General features: G+C 42.6%; 1 protein-coding gene across 1 annotated transcript; it reads left to right on the top strand.

The window, feature by feature from the left end:
* The first annotated feature begins 654 nt into the window (after nt 1-654).
* On the top strand, nt 655-2,065 carry LOC139354721 (zinc finger CCCH domain-containing protein 13-like). Its single transcript, XM_070998956.1, has 2 exons — nt 655-930; nt 1,553-2,065. Exons 1-2 carry the CDS (start codon nt 655-657, stop codon nt 2,063-2,065), a joined length of 789 nt encoding a protein of 262 aa, XP_070855057.1.
* The last annotated feature ends 15,110 nt before the right edge of the window (nt 2,066-17,175 follow it).

Genomic DNA, 17,175 nt, shown 5'->3' with positions numbered 1-17,175 from the left:
GATGCTCCGCCCACTGCTGCCATCCCGCTGATTCCCGTGATGCTTGTGGCACGCCTGTGTGCCGCTCCACCGCCGAGATGTGGCACTTCCTCTCCCGGTCTAAAGTTTACGGGAGAGTCCAAAGTCCGGTGGAGTTCCGTTACCCGCTTTTGCACACGGCACTCTTGCCTTGCCCGCGAAGTCTCCACTCTCTCTCGATCTCCATCCTTGGTCTCCAAACTCTCTCGTTCTCCTCGCCCCGCCGTTACTACGCGAATTCGCCGCGTATCTGGTAAGCGGCCGGCCATCTGCTGCTGCTTCTATTTGTGGGGAGTTATTCAACTCATCACAAGTGTTTCCGTCAAAAGAAAATTACAGCACTTAGGGAGCAAGTTATTATCGCGAAATTCCGCTGCTCGCTCCCAGAGAAGAAGAAACGAAAGAATTCGAGCCAGCGAACGATTGAGGAACACTGACAATCGCGCTACCTGGAGAGCGAACGAGGAAAATCGAGGACTCGAGCGCACACGGGACGCTGAAGCGCACGCAAGCGCCAGGTCGAATTCCGAAGAGCGACGACGACAGCAGGTGCAAAATACTGCTGACCATGCTACCTGGAGATCGATTGGGGAAAATCGGGGACCCGAGCGCGCACGGGACGCTGTAGCGCGCGCAATGGTCAGGTCGGATTCCGAGGAGCGACGACGAGAGCAGTCGCGAAACACTGCTGATCATGCTACCTGGAAATCGTTTGGAGAAAATCGAGGACCCGAACGCGCACGGGACGCTGCAGCGCGCGCAATGGTTAGGTCGGATTCCGAGGACGAGAGGAGTCGCGAAACACTGCTGATCATGCTACCTGGAGATCGATCGAGGAAAATCGAAGACTCGATCGCACACGGGACGCTACAGCGCACGCAAGCGCCAGGTCGAATTCCGAAGAACGACGACGTGAGCAGTCGCGAAACACTGCTGATCATGCTACCTGGAGATCGATCGGGGAAAATCGAGGACCTGAGCGCGCACGGGACGCTGCAGCGCGCGCAATGGTCAGGTCGGATTCCGAGGAGCGACGACGAGAGCAGTCGCGAAACACTGCTGATCATGCTACCTGGAGATCGATCGGGGGAAATCGAGGACCTGAGCGCGCACGGGACGCTGTAGCGCGCGCAATGGTCAAATCGGATTCCGAGGAGCGACGACGAGAGCAGTCGCGAAACACTGCTGATCATGCTACCTGGAGATCGTTTGGAGAAAATCGAGGACCCGAGCGGGCACGGGACGCTGCAGCGTGCGCAATGGTTAGGTCAGATTCCGAGGAGCGACGACGAGAGCAGTCCGAAACAGTGCTGATCATGCTAGCTGAAGATCAATCGAGGAAAATCTAGGACTCGAGCGCACAAAGGACGCTACAGAGCACGCAAGCGCCAGGTCGAATTCCAAAGAGCGACGACGACAGCAGGTGCAAAATACTGCTGACCATGCCACGTGGAGATCGATCGAGGAAAATAGAGGACCAGAGCGCGCACGGGACGCTGTAGCGCGCGCAATACTCAGGTCGGATTCCGAGGAGCGACGACGAGAGCAGTCGCGAAACACTGCTGATAATGCTACCTGGAGATCGATCGAGGAAAATAGAGGACTCGAGCGTTTACGGGACGCAGCAGCTCATAGGATCACCAGTAACATCCCTATCACTAGGACACAGGAGCAAAGGACCAACACAGTGCATCATCGGAACACAAGACTTCAGCAAAGATTTCGGCAACAACATATTCAGGAAATGGCTGACGAGCGACTTCTCACATACAGGTCGAGTTCACAAAATCGACAGGCGGAATCTTCCAGACAGTCACAGCGCAATATTGCTGCAAGAGCACAACTTTCAGAGGATGAACGAGAGGATCAACGGGAACGCGAGCGACGGAGGAGTCGAGCTACGGCAAGGGAACAATATCTTCGTAACATTAAGGACGGACGCTCTACAAAAAGCACAACATTTCCTTTGACGGTGATTGGCTCAATCAAATGGGAGCCGAAGAAGAGATACCTTTCATCGCAGATGAATCTGACCGAGAAGTCGTAGAAGAGCTTCTTCGTCAACATTCTCATTCTCAATCAAATGACGAGCAAAAAGATGATTTAAATCCCGGAGGTTATGAAACCCTATTAGAAAAGGTACTCAACATGACCACACCCAACAAATCAAGCAGTAGCCAAGTTGGGAACAGTGCCAGGCGCTCAGTAGCACCCACTGCATATGAGAATTGCTGATCAGCATATTATATGTCTCACTAACTCACCGTCTCACTGGCTCGACGGCACACTGACCCCCCAATGCAATCAGCACATTTTGCAGTGTCAGCCAACTACGCAAACTGCTACCATAGTCATAATTCCCTGACCTAGTTTAGAATATAGCATACTTCACTAATCATTAAACTTCCGTGGTCCAAGTAGTATATAAACATGTACCAAATGAAGAATAAATCAGTTATCAACACACCTCTTAACTCCGCGGTTCTACTTCCTACATCTGGGAATAGGGCTCGTAATACACTATCTCAACTAGCAGCTAACCACGTTAGCTCTACCTCAGCGCAGTTCCGCATCGCCTGTGGTCCGGCATCGCAGTAACCATCGTTACCATTGCCCCGACGCGATCGTCCTGCCATCAAAGCGTCCCCGTGCCAGCGACAGGTGCTCATTACCCCCTTGTCCCGCGGTGTGTCTATTTCGGTTAGGCACAAACATTGGTGACCCCGACGTGATCCTTTAACAACAAAGGATCACACTCAAGCAACCCCCTTCCCACTGAAGGACTCACAGCTTTATCCAGCTTCAAAGGATACGCTTCTTCTTCTAGCGTCACAGGAACTTCAGCTTAATCCAGCTTCACAGGATACGCTTCTTCTTCCAGCGTCACAGGAACTTCAGCTTAATCCAGCTTCACAGGATTCGCTTCTTCTTCCAGCGTCACAGGAACTTCAGCTTAATCCAGCTTCACAGGATACGCTTCTTCTTCCAGCGTCACAGGAACTTCAGCTTAATCCAGCTTCACAGGATACGCTTCTTCTTCCAGCGTCACAGGAACTCAGCTTAATCCAGCTTCACAGGATACGCTTCTTCTTCCAGCGTCACAGGAACTTCAGCTTCATCCAGCTTCACAGGATACGCTTCTTATTCCAGCGTCACAGGAACTTCAGCTTCATCCAGCTTCAAAGGATACTCAGCTTACTCCAGCTTCACAGGATTCTTCGTTTCCAAGACACACAAAATGTCTACTTCATTCATAGAGGAAACAAGTCACACAAGAATCGATTTACACAATCGATTACTAGACACCCAAAACGAGCTGCAAGGGAAAATCCAACAGCTCATTAAGATAATTCCCATAATCCAAAATTCCCTGACCTACTTTAGAATATAGCTTACTTCACTAACCATTAAACTTCCGTGGTCCAAGTAGTATATAAACATGTACCAAATGAAGAATAAATCAGTTATCAACACACCTCTTAACTCCGTGGTTCTACTTCCTACATCTGGGAATAGGGCTCGTAATACACTATCTCAACTAGCAGCTAACCACGTTAGCTCTACCTCAGCGCAGTTCCGCATCGCCTGTGGTCCGGCATCGCAGTAACCATCGTTACCATTGCCGCGACGCGATCGTCCTGCCATCAAAGCGTCCCCGTGCCAGCGACAGGTGCTCATTACTCCCTTGTCCCGCGGTGTGACCCGGAAGTGTCTACTTCGGTTAGGCACAAACACTGACAATAGAAATATTTTAGGCTTGCATAGAGCAAACATGGATATTCAATTCATTCTAGATGCTTACGCCTGTTGTAGGTATATAATTAACAACATAAATAAATCCAACCGTGGCGTGACGCAACTGCTTCGAGAAGCAATGACAGATATAAGCCATGGAAGTGTTTCCGTCAAAAGAAAATTGCAGCATTTAGTGAGCAAGTTATTATCGCGGAATTCCGCTGCTCGCTCTCAGAGAAGGAGAAGCGAAAGAATTCGAGCCAGCGAACGATTGAGGAACACTGTCAATCGGGACGCTGAAGCGCACGCAAGCGCCAGGTCGAATTCCGAAGAGCGACGACGACAGCAGGTGCAAAATACTGCTGACCATGCTACCTGGAGATCGATCGGGGAAAATCGAGGACCTGAGCGCGCACGGGACGCTGCAGCGTGCGCAATGGTCAGGTCGGATTCCGAGGAGAGCAGTCGCGACGAGAGCAGTCGCGAAACACTGCTGATCATGCTACCTGGAGATCGATCGGGGAAAATCGAGGACACGAGCGCGCACGGGACGCTGCAGCGCGCGCAATGGTCAGGTCGGATTCCGAGGAGCGACGACGAGAGCAGTCGCGAAACACTGCTGATCATGCTAACTGGAGATCGATTGGGGAAATTCGAGGACCCGAGCGCGCACGGGACGCTGTAGCGCGCGCAGTGGTCAGGACGGATTCCGAGGAGCGACGACGAGAGCAGTCGCGAACCACTGCTGATCATGCTACCTGGAGATCGATCGAGGAAAATCGAAGACTCGATCGCACACGGGACGCTGCAGCGCACGCAAGCGCCAGGTCGAATTCCGAGGAGCGACGACGACAGCAGGTGCAAAAAAATTGCTGACCATGCTACGTGGAGATCGATCGAGGAAAATCGAGGACCACAGCGCGCACGGGACGCTGTAGCGCGCGCAATAGTCAGGTCGGATTCCGAGGAGCGACGACGAGAGCAGTCGCGAAACACTGCTGACCATGCTAGCTGAAGATCAATCGAGGAAAATCTAGGACTCGAGCGCACAAAGGACGCTACAGAGCACGCAAGCGCCAGGTCGAATTCCAAAGAGCGACGACGACAGCAGGTGCAAAATACTGCTGACCATGCCACGTGGAGATCGATCGAGGAAAATAGAGGACCAGAGCGCGCACGGGACGCTGTAGCGCGCGCAATACTCAGGTCGGATTCCGAGGAGCGACGACGAGAGCAGTCGCGAAACACTGCTGATAATGCTACCTGGAGATCGATCGAGGAAAATAGAGGACTCGAGCGCTTACGGGACGCAGCAGCTCATAGGATCACCAGGAACAACCCTATCACTAGGACACAGGAGCAAAGGACCAACACAGTGCATCATCGGAACACAAGACTTCAGCAAAGATTTCGGCAACAACATATTCAGGAAATGGAGAAACGTGGTTTTCATCTCAGGTAAGTGGTTTGAGCATACGTACTATTTCTTCTAAATACCCCAACTTTAGTCTAGACAATGCCTTTTATTTAAGTAGAAAGTTTTCGAGTCCGTCCGGCAAATATCAATTTTGCAGTACATGTCGTCAAGGCGTTTCCAAAGGTAGGATACCATCCCTTTGTCTCTCTAATGGCTTCGACTTTCCAAACATACCTGAATGCCTTAAAAACTCCTCGAATTCCCTTCATGCGCATTATATCCCTTGGATATGAAAGGCAATGCGGGGATAAGAGGCGCTGTAGTCAATGTTCCAATTTTAGTACCTGATACTGTAAGCGTACTCCCGCGCACCTTTGATTCGACCCATGTAATCCAGGTTCATTTAAAAAGAAAGTTAGAATATTCCCATAATTTCATGACGGAAACTATTCGACCCGCTCGGGTTATTCAAGCTGTGCGATACTTGGTTAACACTGAGCTCTACAAAAAGCACAACATTTCCTTTGACGGTGATTGGCTCAATCAAATGGGAGCCGAAGAAGAGATACCTTTCATCGCAGATGAATCTGACCGAGAAGTCGTAGAAGAGCTTCTTCGTCAACATTCTCATTCACAATCAAATGACGAACAAGAAGGTGATTTAAATCCCGGAGGTCATGAAACCCTATTAGAAAACGATGATATTGGACTTCAGCGTATTGCTATGGCTCCCGGAGAAGGCCGCATTCCAACAAATTTAACCCTTGACAACGACGCATAAGAACTTTCCTTCCCAACTATGTCTTGCGGCGAAATATTTAAGGGGAATTCGACCTATGCAAAAAAAGCAAGATCGCAAATTCGCTTTTAGGACCGTCGTTGCGCAGTAGTGCCCAAAGTCCTTTATATGTACAAATTTTATGAAATGCAACGAATTCAAAGTTCTATTTCCATTGCCCTACGAAAAAAATCAGGTGCAGTAACTGCTGCAAGTGTGAGGGATAATTCATTTGTTGACAGTCTTGTACAACATGACGATGGATTTCACATTCTAAAAGGCCTCCGTTCAGCTCCAGCACACTGGGAGGCAGAAAAAAAGAAAGCTATAGCCATGATAAGACAATTTGGGTTGCCTACATTCTTCATAACCCTCTCTGCTGCTGAATCTAAATGGAACGAACTCTAAGTTATTCTATCTCTTTTATTGGATATCAGAGACATTACTGAGGAAGAGGCAGCAGCTCTTTCTAGCGCCGAAAAAGCTAGATTAATTCGATCTGACCCAGTAACGTGCTCCCGGTACTTCGACTACAGGTTCCGGAAATTAATGAAATTATTTAAAAGCTCCGAGATATTTGGTGAGTTGAGACTCGTCCATTATTATTGGAGGATCGAGTTCCATCACAGAGGATCGCCGCACTCTCATGGCATGTATTGGTTTTCTGGTGCCCCAAAGCTAGAAGGACCCGATAACGCCGAAGAGGTCACCCGCTTTATTGATCGTTTCATTACTACCAGCGGGGACGATCCTGAAATTCATGAAGTAATTCAATATCAGCGCCATAAGCACAGCGCTTCATGTTTAAGGGAACTGCGAGGACAACAATTCTGCCGTTTTTATGTGCCATACCTACCAATGCCTGAAACTCTGGTTTTGTATCCATTTGAAGAAACCGAATCCAATGTTGAAATATATAAAGAAATATTTAAAAAAGTTAAAGAGCTCCTAAAGTCTGTTTCCGAAGAAGAATCGGCCAAGTTTAATAATTTATAATATTTTCTCAGCCATCTTGAAATTTCATATGAGGAGTACAAGTTCGCCATTCGGTCTAGCTTAAAAAAGCCCCAAGTATTTCTTCGTCGCCAATTTTCTGATAGGTTGCTAAATGCTTACAACAGAAATATTTTAGGCTTGCATAGAGCAAACATGGATATTCAATTCATTCTAGATGCTTACGCCTGTTGTAGGTATATAAAGTAGTAGACACTTCCGGGTCACACCGCGGGACAAGGGGGTAATGAGCACTTGTCGCTGGCACGGGGACGCTTTGCTGGCAGGACGATCGCGTCGCGGCAATGGTAACGATGGTTACTACGATGCCGGACCACAGGCGATGCTAGAGCTGCGCTGAGGGTGAGCTAACGTGGTTAGCTGTTAGTTGAGATAGTGTATTACGAGCCCTATTCCCAGATGTAGGAAGTAGAACCGCGGAGTTAAGAGGTGTGTTGATAACTGATTTATTCTTCATTTGATACCTGCTTATATACTACTTGGAACACGGAAGCTTAGTGTAATGATTAGTGAAATAAGCTATATTCTAAAGTAGGTCAGGGAACTAGGATTATGGTGCAGTTGGCTCAGCTAAAACTGCAACAAGTGCTGACTGCATTGGCGCGTCAGTGTGCCGTTGAGTCTGTAAGACGGTGAGTCGGTGAGATGGTGAGTTAGTGAGACATATAATATGCTGATCAGCAATTCTCATATGCAGTGGGTGCTACTGAACACCTGGTACTGACACTGCAACATATGCTGACTGCATTGGCGGGTCAGTGCGCCGTTGAGTCGGTGAGACGGTGAGTTAGTGAGACATATAATATGCTGATAAGCACTTCTCATCTGCAGTGAGTGCTACTGAGCGCCTGGTACTGTTCCCAACTTGGCTACTGCTTGATTTGTTGGGTGTGGTCATGTTGAGTACCTTTGGGTACGAACAAACTACATAAATAAATCCAACCGTGGCGTGTCGCAACTGCTTCGAGAAGCAATGACAGAAATAAGCCATAGAATTGTTAACGTCAAAAGAAAATTGCAGCATTTAGGGAGCAAGTTTATTAACGCTACAGAAATATCTGCCCAAGAAGCTGCATACAACATTTTAGGCTTACACTTGTCTGAGGCTAGTGAAGGGAATGTTTTTATTAACACTTGCCATCCAGATAAAAGGGATAGTCCGGATAGTCCGATCTAACAGAGAATTAGAACAGCTTCCCGCAATCTCAACAGATATTTTTGAGCGAAATTTACTTGATCGATACGTGCAAAGACATGAACAACTAGAATCGTTATGTCTTGCGGAAATTGCGGTTCAAATTCTCCAAGCTAAATGCACGGTCAGAACAGTCAAACGAAGAATATGACGAGCCAATCGACTTTGATGCAGATGAAGAAAATAACGTTGCTGCACAAAGTTACCAAATGCTGGGACTGGTAGGGTAAAAAGACGTAATCATGCCCTAATTCTTAGTTGGGTTCGCTTCAGTTTAAGCTCTTCTCCATCAGATTATTTTAGAGAGCACGTAATGCTCTTTTTCGCATGGAGAAGTGAAGAGACGGAACTCATTTCAAACGACAATTAAAGCACATTTAGAAATAATTTTGAAATTATTAAACGCAATATAGAGCAGTATGATGTGTTTGACGACATGGAGTTAGCCCCTTCCTGAAGGGCCAGCCTCTCAATACCTTGATGAAGAGTTCAGAGCTTTGGCAGTACCCGACGTCGGCCAAAACGTAAATGTACTCCAAGATGAAAATGATTCAAATGGCGAACTTCCTCTTATAAGACTTCCTCCGATAGTATCTGACGATAACCTTTGCTCGCTTACCCGGTCTCTCAACTTTAAGCAACGCCAGTATTACGCCCACGTAATGTATAATGTTGCAGCCATAAAAACATTTTATGAATATGTTGGTGGAGGGGCCGGAGTGGGAAAAAGCAGATTGATTTCTACAATATTTCAGTCTATAACTTGGCGAGCAAATAAACTTCCTGGCGCAACAGATTCCGCAAAGGTTTTACTTTGTGCTCCTACTGGAAAAACAGCTTTTGGGATTGGGGGACTAACGCTTCATTCAGTTTTCTCCCTTCCTGTTAATCAAACATCTGGTCCTTTAAGACCCTTAAGCAATGACACTTTAAATACAATGCATTGCAAGTTGATTGATATCCAATTAATTATTATAGATGAGATCTCGATGGTCGGATCAAAAATGCTTGGATACTTAGATCAACGATTTTGTCCAATTTTTAGAAGTCAAGATGTAAGTTTTGGGGGCAAGTCTATAATAGTGTTTGGAGATCTGAAGCAGCTTAGCCCAGTTGGAGATCGTCGGATATTCGCAGAAAATACATCTAATCCCTATAGTATTCTGGCAGGAGCTAACCTTTGGAATAACTTTAAGTTTTTCGAGCTAACGGAAATAATGCGGCAACGTGACGACCACGCTTTTGCTTTGGCTTTGAATAATATGTCTGAAGCCAACATGACAGATGCAGATATTGAGCTTTTCAGGACAAGAGTTCTTCCAGTAACCGATAATCCTGATGATGCAATTCACTTATTCTGCTGCTTTAATGCTGACGTAAACCATTACAACTCCCTAAAACTTGCCCAAATTAGAACTGAATTTGTGTCAACTGCAGTAGATACAGTTAAGTCAGCTAATATGTCTGAAAGAAGTCGAGAATCAACTCTTAGGCATGCCCAAAACATGAAGACCTCTGAAACTCAGGGTCTACCATATATTTTACACCTGAAGGCTACTGCAAAATAAATGGTTACCGTCAATATTGACACAATTGATTGACTTGTAAATGGGGCAACTGGTCAATTAATGCGAATTGACAACTGTATGGTTAACGGCTCATTATTAGTTACTGGACTGTGGATTAAGTTTACAGATGCCACTGTCGGTACTATAGCTAGGTCAAAAGTTCGAGGAAATGATCACACAGACTGGACTCCAATTTATAAAACAGCCCGAGTATTCCAATGCGGAAATTCGAGACACTCTTCTATTGATCGAAAACGATTTCCAGTTGTTTCTGCTGAGGCTATTACCATTCATAAGAGCCAAGGAGACACCTACAGCAAAGTCGGAGTGCATCTTAAAAGAGGCATTAAGCGAGTTTCGTTGTACGTAGGTTGCAGCAGAGCAACTAGCGCATCGGGTCTTTTCCTTTTAGGAGACTTTGTCCCTCCAACTAGATTTGGAGCTACAAATGTCCAAGTAGAACTTGAACGTTTAAGAGGGGAAGAGGCTTTGACTACGCATTATGAATTTTTGGTCCATGAAAATGAGGATATCTCTTTATATTACCACAACGTGGAATCTCTTCGCGCTCATCGCGAAGATGTTGCCAACGACAACATTATTTGTTCTGCCAACTTTTTATGTTTTGTTGAAACCTGGACTCTTCCACAAGAAGAGTACACTTTAAGGGATTTCGACATTATAGGAGGAATAGATTGCAATCGTTTGAATGGTATTGGGAAGAACGGAATACTTTTTTATGCTAAACTAAACATTTCGCAAAATGTATTATTTCTGTTTGAGACAAAGAAGTCTACAAACACAAGGGCAACGTATCAACCGATTGCATTTAAATATCTTGACCCGTCATTTATAATTGTTTATAGGAGTCCCGGATTTCATATTGCGAGATTTCGAAATGAATTTAAGTAAGTTATTATCGATCTCACAACTGTACAATAATGATCTGACCGCGGCCGTTGGCCACGGAGACTAAAACAATGCATTTTTCTCTACGGGTTCAACATGGATTTTACAAACTACGAGGAGGACAATTAACACAACTAATAGCAATCAATACATGGCGACCGTGACAGCTATGTTGGATCCAAAAACAAAACAAAGCTGGAAGTGAAAGAATTGTGAGGAAAGCCATAAGAGAGTCGCCCAAGCAGTTATGAAAGTTATGAAAGTTTGCCGCAACATCTACTTGTGTGAAAGAGTACTAGCGAAAATGTTTAAATGAAACAACATGTGTCTATTGAGTCCAGAATGAAAGAATCGAAGATAATTCTATCTAATGAATGAGACGAGTACAAACACAAGTGGAGACCAACAAAAAAAAGTGCAACAAAATTGACGAAAATGGTTACGGAACAGATCGTATAATTAACAAATGTTAGAGGAAACGCTGAGAAAATGCTACTTATGAGAGACTCAACTGGACAGAAGGAAGAAATAGCACCTACAAATTCAGAATAACATAATTACTATTATAACCCAAAAATATACAATAAAACAAGGGAGAACGCTATAGTCGAGTACCTCGACCATATACAGTGGTGCTCATAGACTTAAGCCACTGACACTACCATAAACTGTTTTCTTAATAACTTTTTTGAACATATTTATTTCGGCCTGAAATTTTTGCATTTTGCAACACTGTTATTTAAGCATCTGCTCACAGTAAAAAATGACAAGTAGGTATTCGTATTTTCCAAAAAATTGACTAAATGTCAAAAAGGAGTATTGTGCTCTGCTCATATACTTAAGCCACCTTGAGCTAAAATCGTCAAACTTGTGTTTTTTCCGGAAAAGTTGTGCTAGTTATTTTCTAAACTAAAGTATTGAATACTAAATACGTTTCCGAAAACAATTTGACCGCTATGGCTAAAAACAAGAATTCAAATTCGGCCGAAAGAAAAACACAAATATTCTACAAATTTGTAAGGCTTTACATTTTTCGCGTGGCCAAGTCAGAAATGCGATTGCATTTTATAAGAAACATGGAACCTGGGAAAGTGTTCCACGTGAAAAGCCCAGAAAAACCACTTTAAACGACGATAGACGGATTTCCAAAATCAGTAAAGCCGATCTGTTCTAGACTTGGACGCAAATCAGGGGTCAAATGGTGGCAGATTATGGCGTGAATGTGTCAACTCAGACCATAAGAAGACGGCTAAATGAATTTGGGTTATATGGACGCATTGCCTAAAAAAACCATTGCTGTCAATTAAAAATGTTAAAAAGCGCCTTCAATTCGCCAGAGAGCACATTCAAAATGGTCCCAATTTTTGGAACATGATTGTTTGGAGCGACGAATGCAAGTTTAATGTCTTTGGGAGTGATGGTAAACCATATGTACGACGTTCTCCCAACAAACAATTGGACCCCAAATCCACGAAGAAGACTATTAAACATGGTGGGGCTTCGATTATGGTCTGGGGCTGTTTCACCGCATCGGGCGTAGGTCCCCTAGGGAAGACAGAAGGCATTATGAACGGCGAAATGGACAGGGACATCCTTGTTAACAATTTATCTGGAGAATATGCCGATAATTTGCCACTTGCCTGGATATTTCAACAGGAGAACGACCCGAAACACACCAGCAAAATAGTCAAGTCGTGGCTCTATGTTTTGCAATGGCCACCGCAGAGCCCCGACTTTAACCCTATAGAGAACTTGTGGGGAATTGTTAAACAAGTCGTTGGCCAAAAAAAAACCAGCAAATAAAAACGATTTGTGGCGAGTTTTGCAAGAAGAGTGGAAGAAAATCACCCATCAACAGTGCGCACGTCTTGCGGACTCAGTGCCAAAGCGTTGCTCCGCTCTTCTTAAGCAGAAAGGTCATCCCACTCAATATTGAAGTAAATTTATTAAAAGTATAAGGAATATTGGGAAAATTTTAACTTTTTCAACCAATATGTTCCAGGTGGCTTAAGTATGTGAGCAGGACATTTTGGAGATGGTCTCAGATTTTTAAGTTTTTCGTTGAATGTATATTTTTATAACTTGGTTATTCTTCTATTAGAACACTGATATATAGAACTAATGTGACACAAAAAATTGGAGCTGTGAAATAAAAACTTTTCTTAATTTTCGTTTAAATTTTTGGTTGAAGTCTTGTGGCTTAAGTATATGAGCACCACTGTACGTTACTCACACCCAGAAAAAAATCCGTTCGAAACGTTCAAAAACCAAGACCAAACGTTGTCAAAAAGTGCGTAAGCCCGTTTGTTGACAGTTTATGAACGGTCGTTCGTAAAATGTGACCGAAACTTTAGGGTTGGGTTCCGAACGAATGGTGTCAGTTTAAGAACATTTCGGGGTTAACTTAAGAACATAAAAATACAAAAAAAACGAGGTTTGTGTATATGCTAGACTTTCTTTTCTGAACGCCAGGTAGAGATTTATTTAATTTCCCACCTTATGTTTTGTTATTGTTAGAATTCAATGTATTTTGGTTATTTTGCTGAAGACAAAGAATTTATTATTAATATAAGTACATACATATAAACATTAGAAATAATATTTTAATAAAACTTACAATTCACAACCGTCTTCTTGCGGACTCGAACCTGTGCTACCATGTGTCGAAGGCGGACGCTCTAGCAGCGTGACCACCGGGCGAATTTTTTGAGTGCGGAAAATCAGGACACTAGACCTACATACATGTTTTTATGAACGGTGTTAATAATTTAAGAACAGCGTTCTCCCCATTTACTGTCAAGTCATTTTTCAGTGAAGCGTTTACAATTACACCTAAATGTTCATGATTTGACCACGCGACGTTCGTTTTTTATGAACGGATTGTTGTCAAATCATGAAAAATGTTCTTGACGATGTGTCTGAATCGACCTTTTGCAAAACGAGCTAAGTTAAAATGGTTTCAAAGGCATTTTGTTTGATACCAAGAGAGGGAAGAGAAGCACGCAACGCCGCAACTGTATCTAAAATTTCTCGAAGATTCCGATTTTAATACCCTTGCAGAGGGTATAATGATTTCAGTCAGAAGTTTGCAACGCAGTGAAGGAGACGTTTCTTACCCCATAAAGTATGTATATTCTTGATCGGCATCACTAGACGAGTCGATCTAGCCATGTCCGTCTGTCCGTCCGTTTCTAACATTTTTTAATTAGTTTTGAATTTTGAATTAAATTTTATCAAAATCGGATAACTATATCATATAGCTACCATAGGAACGATCGTAAAATTGGTGGGAAAATAATATGAAACAAATTATAGCTTCGGTGTTCTTTAACATACGCTTGGAAATAACATTTTTTAATTAGTTCTGAATTTCGAATTTAAAATTTAAAAATAAAATGAAACAATTTATAGTTTCGGTGTTTCTTGACACATTATTGTCTAAAGCTATTGGGAATAACATTTTTTGTATTTTTAAGAATTTGGAATTAAATTTAATAAAAATCGGACCACTCTAATATATAGCTGTCAGAGAAATAATGAAATAATTATTTTAAAAAAATTTTACTTTGTTGATTTTGATTGTATTTTCTTTTACTCTGGGTATAGAATATTTTAACGTTTCAGAATTAAAAAATTATTTATTCACAAAGATCTGACGACTATACTATTTTGCTTAATGGGGTGGTGTTAGTACACGAATAACATGGATACAGGTGTCCGCATTATACTTAGGTATACCCGTTTTTCCTATTTTAGATTTCAGAAATAACGATAACAAGGATGCCACGAAGCTAGATAACAGGTAATAATGTAGTTATTACGCAATCCTTAAATTAGGTATTTACCTAATTTACCTACGAATTTTCCCTAAAATCAGGCATTGCCCGCCATATGATTAGTCCGGATTAGTCTGTGAAAACCAGTTGCCAAGTGACAACGTATACATTGTTGTGTTTATGTTTTATACTCAATTAATATAAACACACCGAAAGTATAAGGTGAAAAGTGAATGAAAATCCACCAAAAAGTACAAGGGGAAATGTGAATATAAGCCCATCAAAAAGTATAAGGTGAAAAGTGATTAAAAACCCAAAAAAAAAAGGTATAAGGTGAAAAGTGAAAAAAGTGTGTAACAAAATAATAAAGTATTATTATACTTTTTATACCCGTTACCCGTAGAGTAAGAGCGTATACTAGATTCGTCGGAAAGTATGTAACAGGCAGAAAGAAGCGTTTCCGACCCCATAAAGTATATATATTCTTGATCAGGATCACTAGCCGAGTCGATCTACCCATGTCCGTCTGTCCGTCTGTCTGTCCGTCGGATGAACGCTGAGATCTCGGAAACTATGGAAGCTAGGCTATTGAGATTTGGCGTGCAGATAACTGAGCTTCTTACGCAGCGCAAGTTTGTTTCAGTAGAGTGCCACGCCCACTCTAACGCCCACAAGCCGCCCAAAACTGTGGCTCCTACAGTTTTGATGCTAGAATAAAAATTTTAACTGAAATGTAATGTTCTCATCAATACCTATCGATTGACCCAAAAAAAGTTTGCCACGCCCACTCTTACGCCCACAAACCGCCCAAGCCTGTGACGCCCACAATTTTTCAGTGAAGCGTTTACAATTACACCTAAATGTTCATGATTTGACCACGCGACGTTCGTTTTTTATGAACGGATTGTTGTCAAATCATGAAAAATGTTCTTGACGATGTGTCTGAATCGACCTTTTGCAAAACGAGCTAAGTTAAAATGGTTTCAAAGGCATTTTGTTTGATACCAAGAGAGGGAAGAGAAGCACGCAACGCCGCAACTGTATCTAAAATTTCTCGAAGATTCCGATTTTAATACCCTTGCAGAGGGTATAATGATTTCAGTCAGAAGTTTGCAACGCAGTGAAGGAGACGTTTCTTACCCCATAAAGTATGTATATTCTTGATCGGCATCACTAGACGAGTCGATCTAGCCATGTCCGTCTGTCCGTCCGTTTCTAACATTTTTTAATTAGTTTTGAATTTTGAATTAAATTTTATCAAAATCGGATAACTATATCATATAGCTACCATAGGAACGATCGTAAAATTGGTGGGAAAATAATATGAAACAAATTATAGCTTCGGTGTTCTTTAACATATAACCTTCTACGCTTGGAAATAACATTTTTTAATTAGTTCTGAATTTCGAATTTAAAATTTAAAAATAAAATGAAACAAATTATAGTTTCGGTGTTTCTTGACACATTATTGTCTAAAGCTATTGGGAATAACATTTTTTGTATTTTTAAGAATTTGGAATTAAATTTAATAAAAATCGGACCACTCTAATATATAGCTGTCAGAGAAATAATGAAATAATTATTTAAAAAAAATTTTGCTTTGTTGATTTTGATTGTATTTTCTTTTACTCTGGGTATAGAATATTTTAACGTTTCAGAATTAAAAAATTATTTATTCACAAAGATCTGACGACTATAATATTTTGCTTAATGGGGTGGTGTTAGGACACGAATAACATGGATACAGGTGTCCAAATTATACTTAGGTATACCCGATTTTCCTATTTTAGATTTCAGAAATAACGATAACAAGGATGCCACGAAGCTAGATAACAGGTAATAATGTAGTTATTACGCAATCCTTAAATTAGGTATTTACCTAATTTACCTACGAATTTTCCCTAAAATCAGGCATTGCCCGCCATATGATTAGTCCGGATTAGTCTGTGAAAACCAGTTGCCAAGTGACAACGTATACATTGTTGTGTTTATGTTTTATACTCAATTAATATAAACACACCGAAAGTATAAGGTGAAAAGTGAATGAAAATCCACCAAAAAGTACAAGGGGAAATGTGAATATAAGCCCATCAAAAAGTATAAGGTGAAAAGTGATTAAAAACCCAAAAAAAAAGGTATAAGGTGAAAAGTGAAAAAAGTGTGTAACAAAATAATAAAGTATTATTATACTTTTTATACCCGTTACCCGTAGAGTAAGAGCGTATACTAGATTCGTCGGAAAGTATGTAACAGGCAGAAAGAAGCGTTTCCGACCCCATAAAGTATATATATTCTTGATCAGGATCACTAGCCGAGTCGATCTACCCATGTCCGTCTGTCCGTCTGTCTGTCCGTCGGATGAACGCTGAGATCTCGGAAACTATGGAAGCTAGGCTATTGAGATTTGGCGTGCAGATAACTGAGCTTCTTACGCAGCGCAAGTTTGTTTCAGTAGAGTGCCACGCCCACTCTAACGCCCACAAGCCGCCCAAAACTGTGGCTCCTACAGTTTTGATGCTAGAATAAAAATTTTAACTGAAATGTAATGTTCTCATCAATACCTATCGATTGACCCAAAAAAAGTTTGCCACGCCCACTCTTACGCCCACAAACCGCCCAAGCCTGTGACGCCCACAATTTTCATGCTAGATTAAAAATTTTTAGTAAAATGGGTCAATTGATAGGTATTGACGAGAACAATACATTTCAGTTTAAATTTTTACTCTAGCATCAAAACTGTAGGAGCCACAGTTTTGGGCGGTTTG

This window comes from Drosophila suzukii, unplaced genomic scaffold (assembly GCF_043229965.1).
Source record: "Drosophila suzukii unplaced genomic scaffold, CBGP_Dsuzu_IsoJpt1.0 scf_16, whole genome shotgun sequence".
In the NCBI taxonomy this organism is placed as follows: Eukaryota; Metazoa; Arthropoda; class Insecta; order Diptera; family Drosophilidae; genus Drosophila; species Drosophila suzukii.
The sequence above is the reverse complement of the archived record's forward strand: the minus strand, read 5'-3'. Positions and strand labels throughout refer to the sequence as shown.

Excerpts from the sequence above, each read along its gene's own strand:
- LOC139354721 (XM_070998956.1), top strand. The coding sequence starts at position 655 with ATGGTCAGGTCGGATTCCGAGGAGCGACGACGAGAGCAGTCGCGAAAC. Across the intron at positions 931-1,552 it reads GAATTCCGAAGAACGACGAC|CGACGACGAGAGCAGTCGCG; the intron begins GTGAGCAGTCGC and ends GATTCCGAGGAG.